Source organism: Muscardinus avellanarius (genome assembly GCF_963383645.1).
Source record: "Muscardinus avellanarius genome assembly, chromosome: 3".
Lineage (NCBI taxonomy): Eukaryota > Metazoa > Chordata > Mammalia > Rodentia > Gliridae > Muscardinus > Muscardinus avellanarius.
The window spans coordinates 5,813,595-5,835,478 of record NC_137788.1 but is presented as its reverse complement, the minus strand read 5'-3'; the positions used below and the strand labels follow the sequence as shown (position 1 = coordinate 5,835,478).

At 50.3% G+C, this 21,884-nt stretch overlaps 1 protein-coding gene across 8 annotated transcripts in view; it reads right to left on the bottom strand.

The window, feature by feature from the left end:
* The window catches only part of CAMTA1 (calmodulin binding transcription activator 1), a gene marked incomplete at both ends in the record, with an annotated part of 865,599 nt that overhangs the window by 21,607 nt on the left and 822,108 nt on the right, over positions 1–21,884 (bottom strand). For 4 of the 8 annotated variants that reach the window (XM_080693322.1, XM_080693323.1, XM_080693325.1 and 1 more), the window contains 5 exons: positions 850–1,031; positions 1,744–2,059; positions 2,366–2,444; positions 2,787–2,983; positions 5,202–5,353. In XM_080693322.1, coding sequence (XP_080549448.1) covers positions 850–1,031; positions 1,744–2,059; positions 2,366–2,444; positions 2,787–2,983; positions 5,202–5,353 — 926 coding nt within the window. Of the gene's footprint in view, positions 1–849; positions 1,371–1,743; positions 2,060–2,365; positions 2,445–2,786; positions 2,984–5,201; positions 5,354–21,884 lie in introns of those variants that run through there. The other 4 variants (XM_080693319.1, XM_080693320.1, XM_080693321.1 and 1 more) reach the window with 2 other exon arrangements.

The following is a 21,884-nucleotide window of genomic DNA, read 5'->3' as shown; positions in this document are numbered from 1 at the left end:
CACATGTTCTTTTGTGTCTGTGGTACTGGGGGTGGAACCCAGAGGCTTTCTACCTCCGGCCTATATATACTCCCAGACCTATTCTATACTTTATTTGGAAACAGGTCTCACTAAGTTGCTGAGAGCCTCACTAAGTAGCTGAGACTGGCTTCGAACCTGTGCAATGCTCCTGTCTCAGCCTCCCAAGCACGGGGTTTACGAGCGTGCGCCACCACATCTGGCTTCACCATATGTTCTTAGGTTGCCCTTTCAACCCCCCAAATATATTAATTAGTGAAAATGGCCTTAATAGCCTCATGTCAGGTTTACCTCAGCAGATATTATTCTAAATTGTAATGAGTTTGGTTCCATACCAGGATTCTGTATCGTCTATGTTTAAGGGCTGTCCATTATCAGCTTTTAGAGATATTCCACTGAAAGCCTCATGTACTATATGCCCTTCACAATGGCTAGGTGATGGCTATGTCGATCAACGCCACTTAGATAATACGAATTCTATGCAGGCTTCCTTGCCGGCTATTTTTAGGGCTGTAAAACAGTGAAGCCCGTCATCCTGGATGCAAGGAGGAAGCAGGAGACTTATCGTGGGGTCATGAGTGAGTTCCGAGGAGTTGGTGCCAGGAGGGAAGGCTTTGCTGAGACCTGGGCCCTGGTATCCAGGCCCTATTCACAGCGCCTGATTTCACTGAAGGAAAATGCAGGCCCAAGGAAAGGAGATACTCCAACATTCTCATGTGTAAGACCAGACTTTAGCCACCAGGGAAAAAGCGACGTGACCTTCTGAAGTTAAGTGTGAGGATCAGGGCGGTGCCGCGCCTGGCTCTGTGGGCTTACCTGCTGGGGGCTTACCTGGATGTCATCCATGGGCTGCGCGCACTCGTTCTCTGCACTAGCCCGGCAGGCCCCCAGCTCTGTATTGACCACCTCTCTGTTAGCCATCATCAGGACACTCATCGGTTCCCGCGGACGCACCTGTGAAGGTGCTGTGTCCTTTCCTACACTGGTCCCCTTCGGATTTCCAGTCACCTGTACTGTAGACACACCAATGTAAAGATCTTTGGAACTCCACTTTACTACAGGCTGGGATGCAGAGGCTTGGAATCCTGCAGTCTCTGGAGTGGGAGGGGAGAGTTCCCGGCTGTCGTCCCTCACTCCTTCCCTGGGGCTGAGTGTCTCGGGGGCAGACTGCTTAGAACTAGGGCTCTGCCTCCTGAGATTTGGCTGTTCCAGACCCAGTGCAGTGGAGAGCAGCTTCTCCTGCCTTGCCTGGAAGTACTCAGGGTTCAATTTATGCTTTTTGGGAGCCGGATAATCTTTGTGGCTCTCACTGCTGTAGTAATTAGAGGGTTCAGACCGAGGTCTTCTCAGCTCTGAAAAGTACAGTAGAAAGGACAGTCAGGAAAGGCGATAGAAGTAGGAATTCTAAAGAATTAACACTTTCTCTATGCCTGAGAAACTCAAAAGTGCGAAGCCGGAACTCAAGGCACGTCCCTGAAGCGTAAACATTCCCCAGCAGCATACACTGTACTAAGAGAATCCTTCTGCAAAACTGCTTACTTCTGGCAGTAGCATAGAGTCCCTGCTACCTCCTGGGTGGGGGGCACTATGGATTTTTAAAGGAAAAACTTAAAAACCCCAAACCTTAAACATATGTGAATATTCTATGGTCTTCTCTGAGGGGGTTGCATAAAAGCAAATGGGACAGCTGTCAAGTTCTGAGATATAACAACCGGGCATTTTTACCTGGGTTGGTACTTGCGATGACCGTGACCCCTTTGGATATTTCCGGAGAGCTCATGGCCTCGCTGGGCCACTGGGCCATCCAGCTGTCTGGACTTGGCTCTTCACTCGGAGGACAGTGGACCCTGGGGTTCTGTCCCAGCTGGGCCTGCTCATCTCTCTGCAGGTGCTCCAGACACTCTGCTAACTTCACGTGACCCCTTGACCGGGCAATCCCCAGAGGCAGTCTTCCCAGAGAGTCAGGAATGGAGATGGCCCGCCGGTCCCACTTGTACAGCACAACAGCGGCTTCCAGGTGCCCTAGGGCGCACGCCCACATCTGCAAGGCAGGAAGGCAAAGAAGGCTTTCCCAGTCAGAGGCGAGGCCATCGCTCACGTCTACACTGCTGCCCACGGACACGCTGGTCCTCACTGGCAATCCCAGTGGGCCACGAAGCACAGCCGTCACAGAGCATTTAGAGTGAATGCCCCACGTCAACAGGCATGACAGCGGGCAGTTGGGCGCGCAGCTGAATTCACTGTAATACAACAGTTTGCGCTCATTTCTTAAGTAACATCCTCAGACCCCTCGGGGTTCTAAGACCCTGTGCTGGACTGGAAAGATGGTTAGGGAGACATGCCTTACCAGGGGAGTACAGGAGAAGTGGTCCACATTCAAAGGGTCGACTTCCAGTTCCAAATCAATGCTATCCGCATGCTTTGTGCTGTACGGGAGAACACCAAAAGTCACTGCACAGTGAGTCCGCATTAAGAATACCAGGATATTAGAGAGCCTCACGGGATGAGATTAAGTGGGCATCTCACCTCCCTAACGTGCAGAGATGCAGAGTACAGGATTCCCGAGGTCCCGGGCTCTCCATCTGGTGAGGAGCCCCAAGGAAATAAAACCCAGCGCCCAGTCTGAATCTCAATAGTTCTGGGCTCAAGTCCATACAAGTCTGTTGGAAGCCACCCTCAGAGAAAGCTCTCTGCTCCCCGACTAGCGCGCTCGCTGGACAGCTGCGCCTCCCCTGCCGCTCCCGAGCCGCGCCGCAGCCCGGCCTTACCGCCACCTGATGAGGGTCTGGATGAGGGTGGCGTAGCCCTGCGCAGCCGCCAGGTGTAAGAGGGTCATCCCACGGAAGGTCTTCGAGTGGATCAAGCGCTTGGACTTGGCCCAGCAGGCTCGACTCATCATCTTCTCACACACGACGACCACGCGGCTCTCGAAGCAGCTCCCCGGGGTCCCGGGCCCAGAAGCACACTGCGTGGACAAGCGCGTGTCGCGTACGCCCTGCACCCTGCCAGCATGCGACTTGGGGTGGGGTAGGGGGCGAAGCCTATGGCTAGCAACTCAAAACGGAAAAGGCAAAACTGGGAGGAAGGAGCCCCGTGAAAGGGAACAGAAGGCGCCCAGATCCATCTGAACAGGGCTCCTCTGCAGTCGTGGTGCTAGGTGACTGCCCACAACTCCAGGAACACCACTGGCTGCCTGCAATCTACCAGGAGCTTCCTGCTGAGTAGCGGGCAAAGTGTACACAGCTGAGTGCGTGCACGCGTGCACACCCACACCCACAGCAGGCAGCAGCCGGCTGCTGTCTCCATCCTGGGCATCTGGCTCCTTGTTTCTGAAAGTTAGATCACTTAGGGTGCTGCTTGTTGTTCCCTAAGGAAACACTCCACAGTATCCAGGAACAACTTTTACTCTTTAAAAAGTAAAAATGGTACTGGGAACACAGGAGAGATCTCGAAACTTAAGAGTGCTCAGCAACAAGAGGGCACGTAGACAAGAGAGATTCCCTCGTTTTAATCACGTGGCGTCCCTCCTGCGAGTCAGTTGTAAAGATAGGAAATAAAACAACTCAGCCACCTCGACAGCTTGTCTGAGTCTCTGTGATGGCAGCTTTATGTTCAACACTCCCCAAATAAATGGTGCTTCGAGCTTCCTCCAAATCTCTGGTGTTATTTTTGAAGTATTTTTCCTGGCACTAAACTCCATATAATTCAATTAGCACAGAAATATCACTGCTCCTCATTACTCCTCATTTTTAAATCTGGAAAAAAAAAAAAACTGCCTCCAAAAATAACAAGGCAGAGACACTGGATGTGAAGCCAGCCTGGCAGAGCTGTACCAGCCTCGGGAAGGGGCAGGGCTGGGCCGGGATCCCAGCAGGCTGACCTTGACGGGCGGCCAGGCCAGACATCTACACACACAGGCAGGCCGCCCCCAGGACACCGAGCCAGTCAGGGAGTGCACAGGGGATTCTTGTTTTTGTTTTTTGGTTTTTTGCTTTAAACAAAACCAGCCCTCTCTGTATCTGTATCATATATGGCACATACATTTATTGATACCAACTTAAATTGTAGCAGATTATAACAGGCCAGTTGCCAAATGGTTGAGCTTTCGAATGACAAGCCACATGCCCTTCCCTTCATGCAACCTTTGTGGGTGAAAGAAAAAGGATTTTATGGGAACCATTTATCTCAAGGTATGAGGTACAGTAAACAATGACTGCTTCTTTGATAAATTTTAACTATCTGAGCCTGGGTGCCGAGTGTCGTCTTCTCCACTGATTTGTGAAGAGATGGGGAAATCAGAAGATGATTTGAGCAAAAAAAGAGGTTAGCTTTTTGGCTGTGGAATACTATGCTTTGTTTCCATCCATATTATTAAAAATATTACTAATACTAAGTATTGGTAAAGATACTAAAATGAAAAATAGTCACTTAAAAGTGAGAACTCTACAAAAGAAACCATCATTCATCCTAAGAGAGAAAGAAGGGCATTTCCATGCAACGTAAGAAGGAGCACGTGTGGAAGGTGGTCTAACGTGCGCTGTTCTCCACTGCTATCCCACGGACAGTTTCTTGGGCTCGTTTCATACTGATCTCTGAGGCTGTAAGAAGGTTATGAATTGCTGAGTTCAATTATAACTCATGATTATCCTTTAAAGATAGAGATCAAATACAAAACACGCAGGAGAGCCAGGCGTGGTGCCACTCAATCCCAGTGACTTGGGAAGCGGAGGCAGGAAGATCTCAAGTTCAAGGCTGGCCTGAGCAACTAAGTAAGACCTTGCTCAGAATTAAAAGGGTTGGGGATGTAGCTCAGGGGTAGAGTGATCCTGGGTTCAATCCCCAGAACTGTCCCAAAGGAAAAAAAAAAGGCAGACTAGTTCAATGCTGAGCCCCACAAATGAGTCAGGACTTGGCCTCCTTCTTAACCCGCTGCCCTTGCTCCCGCTGCCAGGTAGCAGTGGTGAATCCTGAGACCAGTGAACACCATCTCACGATTAGGGAGTGACAACGCAGAAGTCCCACCATTCTCAGGCTTCTTTTACAAATCCTGACACTTGGAAGCACAGAAATCATAAAGTACTCCCTGAGATCCTTTGCTCAGACCCAGGAAGGACGCCATGGCAGGAAGGGACTTGGGATCAGCTGCCACGCACATCAGTAAGACACCGCACAAAGGGCCCTACCTGGGCTTGGCTCCCTCCGGTCCCACTGCCGTTGCCGCCTCCACCACTGCCTCCTCCGCTGGCCTGCTTGTGCTGCTGGGAGCCAGTCATCTCGGCCATCCTCCTTTCCATCTGCTCCAGCCGCTCCAGGATGGACATTCTGAACTGGTTATCTAGGGCAGAGCAGGAGGAGTGAGGCTCTGTTTCGGAAGAAAAGCACCCGCCCTGTGACCTATGCCCTCGTGCAGGACTGTCGGTAGCTTCAGCAACCAGGGCCACCATGTGGCTGGGTCCCCAGCGCGGCGGGAGGGGGGGCTGGGCCCTCACAAATGGCCGCTGCACACACGCATTCCGCGGTCCCCAGTGAAGGGAGCGGAAAATGCCTTCGTGCCAGCGGTCCCGCTTCGGGTTCCTGCCACTCATCTCTCTGCCACATTTCCCAGCTGGAACCTTGAGGGCTACGGCAGAGGTCCCCCTGGAGCAAGCAAGTGCGCGGCAGTGGGAGAAAGCCGTCGTTGCAGGAAAGGAGGGGTGCTGAGAAGGGGTATCCGCTCTACCAAAACGGCGTTGACACTGAGATTTTACAAAATCAAACTAAAAACGTTCAATCTGTTTTCCCGATCCAGCTGCGGCTTTCATACTCGCTTTTAGGCTCCCGGGAACTGCACCGTTCACGTTCCTAACCTGAGACCCTCACACATACTAACAGGTGCTTCGGCTCCACAAAGAAAAACCACAGCAGGACATGACTGTTGATGCAAGGATCGTGCCAAGGGAAAACGCCGTGATTCCGTACCACCGCCTACGGTCAGAGCACGGGCTCGCGCACACCTACACGCCCCACGCGGCCACATGCACGCAAGCACACATGTGTGTTGGAGTCTGGTTACTTCACATGTAAGAGGTGCCAAAGCCATGGACAAGCTCGTCAGCACTTAGTGGAGCCACCAGGTTTTGGTGAACGCCGTGCCAGGCACTGAACGGTGAAGAGCAGAGAGGCCTCCTCCAGCTCTGGTCCTCAGATGGGGAAATATGAAGAAGGTGGGAAGGGTGCTGAGGGGCAGCGGGTGGAGGGAGAATCTCCATCCCTCGGGAAGGCAGCACTTGAGTCTGACCAGTATGAAAAGGCCCACACACGCCTGGCAGTGGTGCAAGGTGACAGCAGATGCAAAGGCCCTAAGGCAGCACAGTGGAGGACCAGGATGCCCAGGGCTGGACCACAACAAGAGGGTGAGGAGGAAGTTGGAGAGGCGGACAGAAACCGGGCAATGCACAGGTGCTATGAACCCTGGCTCTGCCATATGGCACAACTAGAAAGAAAAATCTTTCGGTGCCTGTTTCCTCGGCTCTTGAAGAGGCATAGCAACTGTACTTGGCCCCAAAGAACTGTTATGAGAATTACAGAAATTAGTATGTGCGCACAACGGAACATGCTATGTCCTAGTCGGCGCTAGCTGCCATCTCCAGACAAATGAACTAGCGTCTCTAGAAGCTGACTCAAGAGCTGTAGCGATACACTTCTCCTCAAATTGTGAATGGCGTAACTATTTTCAAAACACAGACTTCTGAACCATGAAAAGGAACCCAGAAAAAAAGATCTAGGGCTGGAGTTAATCCTTACATGACAGGTGGAAGAGGCTCCCAGGCTGCAGTCCTCCCGCGGGGACAGAGGTGTGCTCGCCCTCTGAAGGTTCCGCTCAGGAAGCAGGCAGTGAATGCCCGTTCCACGGGAAACCTCAGTATTGACCGAGCATCAAACTGACTTTACTAAGCCACAAAGAGCCAGCGGAATGCTGGTTTTCGAGAATCCTTCCATTTCCAGGAACATCACCAAAAGAAAAAAAACTTTTTTTTTTTTTTTTTTTTTTTTTGGTGGTACTGGGGTTCCTGGAAGCCCTTCTACCTCCTGGATATACTCCCAGACCTATTTTTACATTTTTATTTGGAAACAGGGTCTCCTAAGCCAGCGCGCGCGGCAGGCTTCGAACCTGCGCGATCCTCCTGTCTCTGCCTCCCAAGCGCGGGGATGACAAGCGTGCGCCACCACGCCCGGCTAAAAATCCTCTTTTGAAGTTGAAATAACATCTCTCTTCCAATTTCACACATACAGATTAGGTATAGGCAACCCTGTGCTTTACTGGCAGTTGCCAATGGATTAAAAACTGGGCATAAACATCCACAGGGTAACCTGTATGTGGCCACCTTCACCCTGTGAACACAGTGGAAAACACAGGGTGACGCCAGAGGCAGCGGTCCCGCGCGGCCTCCCCAGGAACCCGAAATCACAGCCTCGTCCCGAGACAGCTGGAGGCTGGGAGTGTCGCTCTTTAGCAGCCATGACTGTCACCCTTTCTGGACAGTCAGCATCTCCCCTGTCTGTTCCCCACAGTGTTAGGCCAGACTCCATCTTCTCCGGATCTAGGCAGATACTCTGCATCCGCTGAAAAGGTTCGGCAAAGCCCATCCCCGCGGCCAGCGCCTGGCTAGGCTTTTGCCAGCCTACAAACCTTGCAGCCTCTGAAGGGGTCTTCGGTGTCCACAGCTCGTTTCAGAGCACTATGGAACGTGCTGACCAAATGAACAGCCCACGGTATGCAGAGGGGCAGAAGGCGCTGAAAGTGACAGGGAACAGTACGTCTCTGTCCAAGACAGCCACTCGTCCCCAGTGGAGGCGGCTTCGTTCTGGCAGTGCTGCGGTTCCCCGTGCAGTCCCCCCTGCCCAGTACGGATGCTGCACAAAAGACCCTCCTGGACACCCCGAGCCAGGCGCTGGCACTCCACGGCCAGGCCCAGACACTCCAGCAGTCAGGACCCTGACTCTGCTTCGTCCCCGGCTGCTGCCTTTGGTGGCTTGGTTCCCGGCTGTGCCCCTGTTGCTGAGCGGAGAGTGCCCCCATTATTAAGCTGCTCTGGGCGCTTCCTGAAGACAGTCAGACGCAGTTATTCGCCTCTTCACAACATCCCATCGTGTGCAATGGTGTCTCTGAGCCTGCCAATTCCTAAGGGGAAGGGAGTGCTCATGACGGTGAGAGTGGTCCTGTTCCTCTGCGAGGGACACGCGGAGGACACTCAGCCCGGCCTCGCCTGCGCCTTTCCCCGGGTCAGGTCCGCTTAGCTCCCGGGTGGGCAGGGCTCGCTCAGGCTGCTGGGTAAGATGAGGGCCTTCACACCCCTCGTGCGGCCGTCCGCAGCAAATCCTTTATGCCTGTTTGGCGTCACAGCTTACTGTGCTATTAAATACGGGCAAGTTCAGAGGCAGGGGCTGTTCTAACTGTATGGTGGGTGTGATTGTGGGTCAAAAGGGAAATACAAACAGAATTATAAAAATTCTGATTATGTTAAAGATGTGCATCTTAAGACTCATTTCTTTATACTCAAGTATTGACTGAGCGCATCCTAGGTCAGGGCCCTGGGGACGCCTAGTAGTGAACATGGCTGTGACCTTGTTTGTGGACTTAACAAGGAGCCTCTGCAGCCTGCGCAGCCTGTACTTCTGCATTAATAGGCGGGCTGGGGATGACGTACGGAGTTGGAAGGCCGATGAATCGGGCCCCATTCTCACCCATGATGTTTCAAGCAAAGCCTGGGGTGGCCCGGCTTCCAGGACTTCCAAGCCAGATGTCCTTAGAGCCCTGTGAAGGCATCCACTGGCCGCCCCATCCGAAGGAGAAGGCCTCAAGTGCAGATTTCTTAGGGGCAGGCGAGGCCCGGGGGGAGGCCTGAAGACTCCGAGGCCCAGTGCAGAAGGGCAGGGCTTCAGCCTCCATCATGGGCCCCGTAGCCCTGTGACTGCAGTTCTTAGCAAGTGTTAGGCCCTGTCCAGCTCACCAAGAGAGCAAGCTGCCGCTTATCACACAAGAGATGCTCGTTTGCTTCTGTAAGGGACCCCTGTGCAAGGGGCCGGAGAGCTGCACCAGGAGTCTCTGGTGATACACGTGGCCTCTGCTGGACAGGTGAGGATGAAAAGCAAGGTGCTCGGAGGTGGACGGCAAGCATACCGCGCACTGCCCAAGGAATGAGAGCCTGGGTAACATGTTTACACATGTGCTCTCTGGTGGGAAAGAACAGAAAAATCCACCTGGTTCAGAGCCTTTTAGGTAAAATCATTAGAAAGTTCACAAAACCTAGTTATCAGAGGAAAATGATAAAACTATGGGCAGTTTTCCCTAATAGTGACATCTTGACACCACGTTAGTCAAAACTAAGAAACTAACACCGCCGTATTGGGGCTACTGACTGTACTGCAGGCGCACCTCTTCCGCGAACGCGCTCTTCCTGCCCGGGACGCGATCCAGGGCACGCTGCATTTAGCTTTTAGCCTCTTTTGATCTGTGACGTTTTCAGTATTCCTTTATTTTTTACGATCCCAGCAGTTCTTAAGAAGACTGGTCAGATATTCTGCAGAGACCTCTCAGCCGAGGTTCGCCCGCTGTTTTCTAACGATCACACGGTGTGTGGGACTTGGGGAAGACCGCCTCAGAGGCACGAGACGTTGACCATCTGCTCACAGTGGTGTCTGCTGGACTTCTCTACTATAAAGTTACTCTTCTTTTTCTTTCTATTCTTCTCTTGAAGCAAGTTACTAAGCCCAGTCCATACTCACAAAGAGGAGGACGAAGCTCTGTTTCATGGACGGTGAGTACCTACACACATTATTTGGAGTTCTCCTAACAAATGTGCCCTTATCTATTAGCCAGTCGTTTTATATCAGTGTAGACCCAACTCTATGTACTTTACACTCTGCGTCACACTCGAATCCTGTGTTATGTACCTAGATGCGCGAATGATCCTGGCTTTGCCCGTGAGGAGGTCTTCCAGGCTGGCTCCCGTGTTCCTCTGATGTGCCTTCGTCCACTTCTTCCTGGAGCGCTCCCTTCCTTTCCGGCATATCTGAAGAGGACTCGGCTTCTGAGAGCGGCGTCAGGTTCACTGTCTATGCCCCTGGCTAGCATCAGTCGTTTCTCTAAGGCATGGAGCCCTGGTTCCTTTTACTGAAGATGACATTTAGAGACCAAGAGCTGGGTGCTGGGTGTGCTTATGCAAAAGGAGCGCCGCTGCTTCTCGGCGGACAGAGCCAGGAAGCGTCTGAACGTGTTCTAACGCTATCTAGTTATTTCTGTACCCACCTGCATCTATATTAAACACAAGCTCATCCTGCCATTGCTGGCTCCCATACAGCAACGCATGTTTAGCCTTCTGGGCCATTTTAAACATAAAGAATGATGAGAAGTAACTGTGTGTTACCTAGATAGCCTAAGCCAATAAATAAAATAAATCGTATTGATATATTAAGCCACAGAGAAAGAACCCCACAAGCCTAATTTATATATCTCAAAAGAATAGGTACAGGGACTAGTAGTAGTATACCCAACCTCACTGTTATACTCTAGTTGTTATGGTTTCCAACAGTTAAGAACACATAAGTATAGAGAAGAATGTCTTCATGGCCCCGGGAGCCGTGAGGACCAGACACCAAGAAGACGGACGATTGGCTCCCACTCATCCCTGGTACGAGGCCCAGTGAATGGCCAAGTGGGCACCACAACCCTTCCTTTTGCTGGACTTGCCCATCCCAGCCTTTCCTTTAGGGCTGTTCCAAAGAAGGTCTTACGGCACAGTCACGGGACATCTTTTGAGCTCTCTCTGACGGGGGTTCCAGGCTCTCAAAGGCATGCGGTCTTAAATGTCCCAAGTTAATATTTACCTACATGTTCAAAATTCCTAATCACAAAGTTTTAAAGGCAAAGAATTTCAAGAAACCAGACACCCACAGCATGTTCTAAGTTCAGGAAGGGTGGAGCTTGTCCCTGTCAAAGTGGAGCACCCCAGTGTCTGGAAGGCCTGTGCCAGGAAGCCAGCCACCAGCCACGGCCCGACCTCAGCACGGCTGCACATGCTGCCTCCATCTTGGAGCGCAGGGCACCCCCATGGCTGCACTGGGCACTACAATGTTGGGCAGCTCCTGACATCACACCACACGTTTTAGTTAAAATATAAGCCAGGCCTGGCGCACGCTTGTAATCCAGCATTTGGGAGGCTGGGACAGGAGGGTCTCGGTTCGTGGACAGCCTCAGCCACACAGTGAGGCCCTTTGTAACTCAGGGAGACTCTGTTTTAAAGTAAAGAATAAACACCAGGACAGGGGTATAGCTCGGAGGTAGAGTGCGCCTGGGTCCCACGTCAGCACCGCGTAAGTAACCACATAAATAAACCCTCCTCTTGGACCTGTAAACTTTAGGCTGAGTAGTGTTCAACTTGCTGAGCACGAACTGTTCTTACGACTGTCCCAGGCCATGCTGTTTAGGGCTCTCTCATAACTCATCGTTCTCCAGACTCAGGAGGAAGTGTCCACGCCTCTGGCCTTTGCTAATGCCAGCCCTTTCCCACACCCACCCGGTAAACTTCTTATCCTCCGGAGCGTGGCTCGAGCATCACTTCAGTCTTAGGAACAGCAGCCTCTGAGCTGCTACTGAGGCTGTGCGTAAGCAGATGCTCTCCGAGCGTGACTTCTGACCTTCACACCAACCGGAAGTGTGTGTCCTCTGTTTTACGGAGGACAAGCCAAGGCTCGGGAAATCTGCTACCTCCCCAGGCTCGCGCCACTTGGAAGTGACTGACTGACAGAGAGGCGAGGACAGGCTGGGCTCCGAACACCCTGCACAGGGATCCTTCCGCGTCTTGCCTCCGTCCCCACAGTGCTTAGCAAACAAACATACAGTTCCTTCCCTCTGCATTGCTGCCATAGAGGCTAGACCGCGGGCTTGTGAAGCAGGGACCGTCTTGTACCCTCGGCACCGTGTACGGCGTGAGTGTCCATGCAAGAGAGTACTGTTTCCTAATTTAAACATGTGGAAACTAATTTATCGATGAGGTCACTTACTGATGGCCAAGGACCCTGCCGTCTCCCTAGCCGCAGTGGACCCGGGGGGCCTGCGCAGCGAGCTTTCTACCACCTGCTCCAGTGGGGTGAGAGAATGCAGAGACGAGAAGGCAACGGAGTTCACTGGGGGAGCAGGTGAGACGGCTCTGTGAGTTTACCTCGCTGGCTGCCCTGCATCTCAGCTCAGGTGCAGAAGTTACGGAACCACAGGGTGCTGGCCTGTGAGTCTAGCAGCAAAAGTGAGGGAGATCGGATTCGTCACAGACTCGGCCTGGGAAGTGTCCCTTTCCTTTAGCCACCGAGCTTCCCATTAGAACACTGCCCCAGCCGGGCGTGGTGGCGCACGCCTGTCATCCCCGCGCTTGGGAGGCAGAGACAGGAGGATCGCGCAGGTTCGAAGCCAGCCGCGTGAGCTGGCTTAGGAGACCCTGTTTCCAAAATGAAAATGTAAAAATAGGTCTGGGAGTGTAGCCCGGAGGTAGAAGGGCTTCCAGGAACCCCAGTACCACCAAAAAAAAAAAAAAAAAAAGAAAAGAAAAAAAAAAGAAAAAAGAATACTGCCCCGACTTTGAGGCTCCCCTTTTCACTGGAGAAATGGATGCTGGCAACGCAGATGCCTGGGAGCAGCGCACCTTAACAAAAGGGTGCCTTTAATTAGTTACAAAAGCGTTCAACCAGTCTGTCAGGTTATGCTGTCGTTAAGACATGAAATTTTAATTGTGCTAAACAAAAGCAGCGCTCCCTGAGCAGCCTCAGAAGCCCGCAGGGACCCGCCTGCCTGCCTGCCGGTCGGCCAGCGCGGCTTCTGCTAACACAACCACTTGCTCTTACAGTCGAGTGAGCTGAGCCACCCGACTCCGGTTGCCGGAGCAGAAGCCAAAGTTTTGCCTTGGCAGGTAAATGAATGAAGGAGCAATCATCAAATACCACCTGCTATTTTAAAACGTGTTATTTGTGGCTCAACGGCACTCAGGCCACCGTTGCTCTCTGGACCGGGCGTGAGAGGCCGCCTTCATTCCGTAACAGCGCGGCGGCGCTGGCAGGAGCTGACGAGGCAGGGGGGGCACGGCCTGGACTATTTCTGTAGAGAACTGTCACTGCTGCTCAGGAAGCCTCCGAGATGTTTTAGGAAGCCCAGAAAGACTGGGTAAGTGAAGTCACTTAATTCCGTCCCAGAATAAACGGGGCCTCCTCAGGCTGCTCCTGCCCAGCCACGTAAGATGTGAGCGCAGAGGCCAGGGTGCGGGCCAGCGGAGGTAAGGCACAAGCTGTACCACTCTGATTTTCCAAAGCAATGGCTAAATTTAGCCTTAGAAGAAAACTGCCATACTCCACTTTTTAAAAACTCTCCAACGCTATGCACCAAAACACCAGAGATGGAAATTAGCACTTCTTCCAGGCTTGCTTCTTCTGTAGAGATTTTGTACTTCTGTCTCTTCCCCTTGGTCTGTAACGCTCCTCACAAATCGAGGAATTCCTACGCATGCCCAGAAAGACTATTTAGGATGCTGCTCAAACAACTCATGGCACTTAGGAGACAAAATGGTATAAGCAAAGCACTCTCAGAATTAGTGCTCATTTGAAACCTTCCAATGTGGGAGCTGGAGGTGAGTGAGGGCAAACATTTCAAAGCTGTTCTCCGAGGACTCCAAGGCTTAGTGGGACGCCCAAGGAGCTCGACTATCACAACACAGCACGAAACATAAAGGCACACCCCAAGTTATGCTGAGGTCAGACTTGCTGTCAATAAAGGAACATCTCCAACTGGAATTAAAAGTAGCAAAATGGTAGCCAATCAGCAAAAGTGCAATAGAAGCTAGGAACTCCGACAGATTCTGTGCCTGTATCTAGTTTACCCAGGAGAGAACATTTTAGTTTGCTAACTTTTCAAACAGCAACCCGTGGTTCCCCGACAGCCTCGGCCTCTTAGTGAGGCCCTCTGCAACTAACTCAGTGAGACGCTGTTTCAGAATGAGGGTGTATCTGAGAGGTAGAATGCCCCTGGGTTCCATCCCCAGTGCTTCCCCCCGCCACAAGCAACATATACGGAGGCCACGATCCCAAATACTTTCAGTGTAATGTGAAAACAGGAAATATTATAAGCACGGACCGAGACGTTCGAAAGTAATAAGCCACCAAGACTCATGAGGTCTTTAAAAGAAAAAAGTGCTACAAGACAGACAACATTCTAACCAGGGGGGAAAGACGCGAAGGTCAAGGAAATGCACATGGGTTGTATAAAGGAAAAAGAAAAGGAAAAATCCCGACACCAAGAATGCAAAGTGACTGAGCCTGCAAAACACACAGGGCTGGTCGGGAGGAGTGATGCTGTTAGTGGCGCGCAGGTGCGTGGGCCTAATCACGGGCCTCTTAACCCCCTTAGGAAGAACTATCAGGAGCGCCAGAACCATCAGAGCCATTCCACCAGCCCTAGGACTGGGCTGAGACCCTAGGATGCAGTGACCAGCAAGACAAGTCCCAGTGGCCACCAGGGACCCAACCCCAGTAAGATATGGGGCTCTACTTGAAGGGACCCACTGCAACATACATAAGCGGGAAGAAGTCTCGTCCTTTCTGTGAGGCGGAGATTACCCCCTCCTGGTCGCTGTGTCCTGATGCCTAGCGGGACGCCTGGCACGCAAGGGGCCTCAACAAAGATTTGGCAAGTAAGTGACCAAACCCATCTATTTGAAACACAAGGTGCGAACGTCAAAGAGGTCAAGGTAAAGGGCGTTATATAGAGCAAAGTATCTGTTTCCATCAGTCACTTCTATGATTTTTTTCCCAACCAAGTTATTAAAAGCAGTTTTTTCCTTTCTCACCCACAATCTTTTACCTAATATCAAGAAGTGGGCCTTTGAAAACAAGCACACAAAAACACTGAACTGGGACCGGTGCACAGTAACTCTGAGGCGGCCGTTTTCACCTAGCAGTGGCGCTCCAGAAGGTCGGTGGGACGATGGGGTGATGGAGTGGGGCAGGTGAAAACAGGGGAGACTGAAACTCAGCCAGGAAGCTGTGCTCCGGGCACCCAGGGCACACAAGTCAAGCGTTCCTGGTTGCTTCTAGCCAATAACTTCCACACACAGGGGCTGTTACATTGTACTAAGCTATGTGGTTTTCACTATTTGAGAAAGCCTGTGCTGGGGATGCTGGTGGGCAAAGGCCTGTGCCTGGTCCAGCCTCAGTCTCCACATGTGGTTTAGAGGTCCCTGGCCATCAAGGCTGGGCCCTCCTGCTGCGGGGACGTCATCTGCTCCGGCTTCCTCCTAGTCTGCTAACCAAGATGTTCCAAGAATGAGTATTTTTAAAAACACTGAGTTCAACATAGACACATTTCTAGTCCACAACTCAAAAGTTTAACTTTTTAATCGTAATGCTGTAAAATTCTGTAAACATCCAAAGTACAGGCTGAAGTCCCTTCCAAATTTAATGCATATGTTTAAAAAGAAACAGCTATATTCTTTAAAATAGTGGACATATAAGATTAGCCTCAACAGATAAAATGGTTCAAAAATACTCTTTAATAATTTGTTATAGGCCTTCCTGATGAAGAGACACACTTTTAGAGACTCAAAATAATACTTTAAACATTTTATTCAGAAATAAAATGATTTTTATTCTAAAATAAAATGTTTCTCTAAGGAAACCCCCAGTCTTTGAGAAACTTTTCTCCTTTTAAGTACTTCTTAGTTGTATCCCTATCCTGCGAGGATAGTTCTGACCTGGCTCCGTCTCCTACACAAGAACACGTCAAGGATGCACCCCGTGTCTGCCCCGTACTCACGCCACACCGTGAGCCTGGGAGGAGGGCACCGAGCTACTTCCTGCATGCCCCGTTAGCACTCGACCCTACACCAGAGTCATCTTCCCGTCTCTGCAAATCCCGAGTCAGCGAGCTATGGACAAATGGACCGTTGGAGCCTAATCTTTCGGATTAGGTAGCAAAGCTCAAAACGTCCACTGCTGTTCACTAGAGCAGGACGGCCGTTGACTTGGCGCCGGTGTGGGGGTGTCCCGTCCTGGCACTGGGAATCATCCCTCCACAGCACAGTTGGTCTGAAGGTTCAGGGAGCAGGCAGGCAGTGGAATAACAGGTTAAGAGCAGATCTGGGGCCGGAACAGCAACGGGGGAGGCCCGGGGAAGCGGGCCCGCGTCCAGCGCATCACTACCCCTTCTCCCCACTCCTCGCTTCTCCCGATTTTCCTTTCCCGTCCCAATCCATCTGCCCTCAACCTCTTTATTCCCTCTTGCCTTGCTTGACTGGTAGCAGGCCTGGATTCAGGTATGTCTGTTTGTGGTGGTTAAAAGATATACATAGGATTAAAGATAAGATTGAAATTAAAATTTAGAAAAGACAAAATCCAAGGTAAAGCTGTCATACAGAAAGCACATGCTAAGTACTCCAGTATGGTTAAAGGTGAGTTTCAAGTCTGGCTGAATTTAGCAAACAAAGAGAAATGAGGAGTAATTAGTTTTAGGATCACAACAGGTCTACTGCTTTGGGTTGTGTGACTTTTCCCCAACTAATTTCTGAAAGAAATTTCTCCCATACATCCTACTATGAAGGACGCAGCAATTTGAGAGATTTTAATGCCCTTGTAATAAAGGCAATATTGAGTCTCAATCCTGAGGATAGCCTGGATCTACTGCTTACTCTTTATTGAACAGTATTTTATGAGCCAGATTTTTAAATCTAAATGTAAATGAACTCAGTGTTTTAAGTTTATTATTTTTCTTTGTGTGTGTGGCACTGGGGATTAAACCTAGAGGCATCCTACCCCCCAAGCCACATCCCAGGCCTATTAATTTATTGCATTTTGAAACAGGGCCTCAGGAAGTTGCGGAGTCTCGTCTTGCTAAGTTGCAGAGGCTGGTCGCGAACCTGCAATCCTCCTGTTCAGCCTCCCAGTGCCGGGATTTCAGGTGTGCTCCACCAAGCCCGGCTTTTAAATTCTCTGAAAGGAAAATTCCCCACATGGAGTTGGTTTTACTTATCATAAAGTAGCCCAAATGACTTTTCTGTGTGCGATTAGCTCTTAATTTTTAAAGTCTCTTCACTGCAGTGAAATAACATGTTGTTTTCTTCTGTGACTGGAAATAAACAAATCTGGAATTTGGCCAAGAGGCGGTGTCCTGCACAGGTTATTTCTTTCCATAATCCTTGGTCAGATTCTTAATCTGTTCAACAATAAGCGTGGTAACCGAGTGACTGGCCGGCCCATGTTTATACTGCGGCCTCTTCCACATACACCACCCTGAAGTGACTGCCCAGGCCCGCCGCACAATCCTCCTGGGCATATATAAAATACGCAGATGAGAGAACTTTAAGAAAAACAGGACTTGACTTTCTGAGGATCATAGAGGATCCTCTTAAAGAATTCTCATCAACAGGATTCTCATCCTATTTGTCCATGGGCTCACTGACAATGGTAAAAGTTAGAAATCATTTCTTAGAAAAACACATGTAAACGCACTGGATCTGGGCGCAGTGGTGATGCCTCTCATCCCAGTACTTGGGAGCTGAGGCAGGAGGAACGCAGGTTTGAGGACGGCCTCAGCAACATAGCGAGGCTCTCAGTAACCTAGGGAGACCCAAGTTTCAAAATAAAACAGGGCTGGGGTAGTATACATCAGGGGCAGAACACCTCTGGGTTCAATCCTCAGCACCACAATCAATCAATCACCAATCAATCAATCAATCAATCAAAATAAAATCTTCCATTCATTTTCAGAGGCCTCACAGATTCTTGGGAAGTTACTGGGTCCCAGGCGGAATGGTTTCAAGGGGTGGTTTGTCAGTGTTTTCCAAAGAGCATTCTACAGATAGGCATTTCCCACAAGATCTTGATCAGCAGATGATAAAAACAAAATGTGTTTAGGAAATACTAGGTTAAACACAAGGAAATATATTCACGCTTCATTTCTGGGCCTTGATGCGCTCAGATACACTATGCTCCGTGTCGAGGGAGGGCTGCTGGGAGGGGCTAACTTACCTGGGTCTTTTTTGTGGGGAGCCTGGAATCAAGTCAGTCTAAAGAGACCTTTCTGGATGTGGACAGTCTGCGTCAGGTAGTTCTTGGCCCACACTCGTCCCAGTCCTCTTACTCCCAGGCTGAGCTCAGGGGCCACTCCAGCCTCCACAGATCCTAGCACAGGGCGCTTAAAGGTGTGTGTCACCCAGTGCTACGATCTGTCACCGCGAAAACTCCTGGGGAAACGTCACCATTACGGAACGTGGAGAGAGAGGACCAGGTGGGAGCTCTGAGAGGCGATTGGGGCTGTCCTCATGAACGGGCCAGTGCACCCACGGCTCCCAGGGTGAAAGGCTTTTCTCCAGACAGGGCTCTGCCAAGCAAGGTGTCTGCTCTGCCGCCGTTTGAGCAGGTGTCCGGCGCACTCCCCGCGTCTCGGCGCTGACTGGAGACTTCGCCTGTGACGCCAACACCAGATGCAGCGCCTCAACCTTGAACCACAGCTGGGCACCCAAACAAACCTCTTTTCTCTTTTACGTTTCCAGTGTGTGGGAATGTGTTACTAGCAACACAAGATGGACGAAGACAGCTGGGGACTAGGAGGAGCGCCTGCTCCCCGCCGCCCTGCCTCCCGCAGGGGGCCCGCCCCTTGCGCTGGGGCCAGCTGCAGAGGGCGCTTCTGCCCACCCGCCTTCCCCTCCACGGTTCTAACCTGGCAAGGCGCTTTGGGAAGACCTCTCTCACGCTCTCTTTTGTTTGTTCCATTTGAAAATAAAATTGTAATCATGATAGATGATAGTAAGAATGGTAGGACTCCGTTATCAGGAATCTTTTTAAAGAATTACTCTCAGCGGCTTTATTCATTTTTTTCTTTTTGGTACTGGGGACTGGACCCAGAGAGCATTCTACCTCTGAGCTACAGCCACACCCTTGTTTCTGAAATGAGGTCTTGCTAAATTCGCTGATTGTGGCGTCCAATTTGTTACCCTGTCTCAGCCTCCCAAGTACTGAGATTACACACGTGTGCCGCCTAACTGGTTCACTGGCATTATTCTAAAATGTTAAGAGTGCTTCACTTTTTTTGTTGCTTTTTTCTTTTTTTTTGGGGGGGGTGCTAGGGATTGAACCCAATCCCTACCTCCAACCTACACCTCAGCTCTATTTTTTTAAAAAAGAATCTTGATAAGCTTCTAAGGCTGGCCTCAAACCTCCGATCCTCTTGTCTCAGCCTCCCACATACTGGGATTACAGGTGTGTGTCACCATGTCCGGCCTCAGAGAACCATTTTGAGTTCTCTATGAATTAAGAATCTTCACCCAAAACATTCCCACTTATTAAAGTTATTTTCTTTACATATATTATTTAGGGCACATCATTTAATATATAAATATGAAGTTTACTATTTTACTTATTTTGCAACATATAAGTACATGCTACATCTGTATGTATTGCATAGATTAAGTATGTTAAAGTGTATGTGATATATGTAGGTACACACATTCTTTTAATTACTTTCCCCCTGAAAACACAGACTTATCTGTCATGGGTTCAAAAAGTTCCTCTTCTCAGGAAGGCTTGCCTTGGACCTACCTACCGTTTATGCACTGTTTATCTGGGAGCTATTCAACTGACTTACAAGTTTTGGAATCATCCATTATAGATGGGGCATGTCCTGTTATTTTTTGTTTTTTTACATTATTGGCTAAAACATCTGTCACACACACAGCCAGGGCACTGACTGCAGCTAAAGTGGAATGATTGTCTTTCACCACAAGAGACAGATATGTAAATAAACTTTTGATCATCTAAGCCACAGTGTGTAATATTATGGAACTGAATCTTGTTATCTGAAACCGGTCATAGGGACTGTTGGTCGGCAACCAGTTAAGATTCACTGAAATCTGAGGGTTCTGGCTTCTGTTTAAAATGGGGTAAGAATGAAAACCTGAAATAAAGCCGGATCCTGGGTTCCCGTGGTTTAGAAAGGATGCCGCTTTGGGGTGAGACAACCCAAAGCAGCAGTCCTCACGTGCGCCCGCCTGGCGCGTCCTCCGCCTTCTCCGATTAGAGCGCCTCGCCTTTCTTTTTGGCCACATACTGGGCTAAACGTTTGTGTCCCCTAGCCCCATATTCACCCCAGTTCTAAGCTGATGGGATTAGGAGGTGGGGCCTGGGGAGGTAATGAGCTCGTAGACTGCAGGCCTCGAGAACAGGATGAGCACCCTCACACAAGAGACTTCAGAGAACAATCTTGTCTTCTATCTGCTAAGAAAAGACAGTACACCACCCAGAACTGGACTGTGCCGGCGCCCTGATCTGGGACTTCTGGACTCCAGAACTGTAAGAAATCAGCTACTGCTGTCTTATAAGCCGCCTGTGGACAGTATTTTGTTACAACAGCCAGAACCAAGACTCGCAGTGGCTCCCATGCTCAGCTGAGGTGTGCTGACCCCAATACTTGATTCCAAGAGGGACTGTAGGAGCCTGCGCTGGCCAATGAGAGCACAACCTCCCCACATCCAAGGGGCTGGACACGTGCTCAGGCAGCACCAGTAAGAGACAGAACATCCCTGGAACCCCTGGGAACGAAGCACTGCCTTCCCGGACACACCTGCCAGCTGGCAGAATGCCAGCCCGGGGCACTGAGCCGGCCACCTCGCTGCCACTTTGGGGACACCCACCTGAGAATAAAATCTAGGCAGAGGAGAAGACAGCCTGGGGAGGGAGGGAGGGAGGAAGGTTCCCTCCTTGAGCACCTTGAACCGTTGTGCCTGGAGAAAACTCTGGACTGGACCTGGTGAGAGTTGCTCAATTCCCTTTTGTATGCAAGCCGATCTGAGTTGGAGTTAGTTTTGTGACTTGCAGCTTAAAGAGAGGTGTGAAGGGAATTCATTAACTGCAGTGCTGATTCTTTTTCTGCATTTGCTTCCACCTACAAAGAAGTTACTCCCTATCATTTAATATACCTTAGAAGTAGCATACAAATGCTATTAGGACTTCTCTAGAAAACAAGGGATAAATTATGGTAGAAACAAGCTGTGAGGCGTATCTGAAACCTGACTCAATGTTGACTATGCAAAGAAATCCAAAAGGCAGAGAACAGAGACGTATACTGAGCTGCAGCCTAGCTGGAGACCGTGTGCTGTTGAATGACATACATATGGCAGTATCTTGACTCTTTCAGGCCTTGGGTCAGTGCCAAATGCAATGTCGTAACAACGAGGATTCCCACAGAGGAGAATCGCTACACAACACAGACTCGCTACTGAAAGGGAATGTAGTCATCCTTAACTCCAATCACTTTCTTCTTCTTCTTCTTCTTCTTTTTTTTTTTTTTCTTTTTTTTTGCAGTACCAGGGATGGAACCCAGGGGCAATCTACCCCCAAGCAATCTACACTCTAGAACTATTTTTTTATTCTTTATTTTGTTTTGTTTTTCGGTGGTGGTACTGGGGATAGAACCCTTCTACCTCCGGGCTACACTCCCAGACCTATTTTATATTTTATTTGGAAACAGGGTCTCTTAAACCAGCTAAGGCAGGCTTCGAACCTGCGCGATCCTCCTGTCTCAGCCTCCCAAGTGTGGGGATTGCAAGCGTGCGCCACCACGCCTGGCTATTCTTTAATTTGGAACAGAGTCTAAGTTGTGGAGGGGCTCACTAAGTAGCCGAGGCTGGCCACAGACCTACAATCCTCCTGTCTCAGCCTCCCAAGTACTGGGATTACAAGTATTCACCACCACGCCTGGTCTACTTTCAATGTTTTTTTGACTGTGGCCCATTAAAAGAAATAGGACCCAGCTGAGCGTGGTGGCGCACACCTATAATCCCACTACTTGGGAGGCTGAC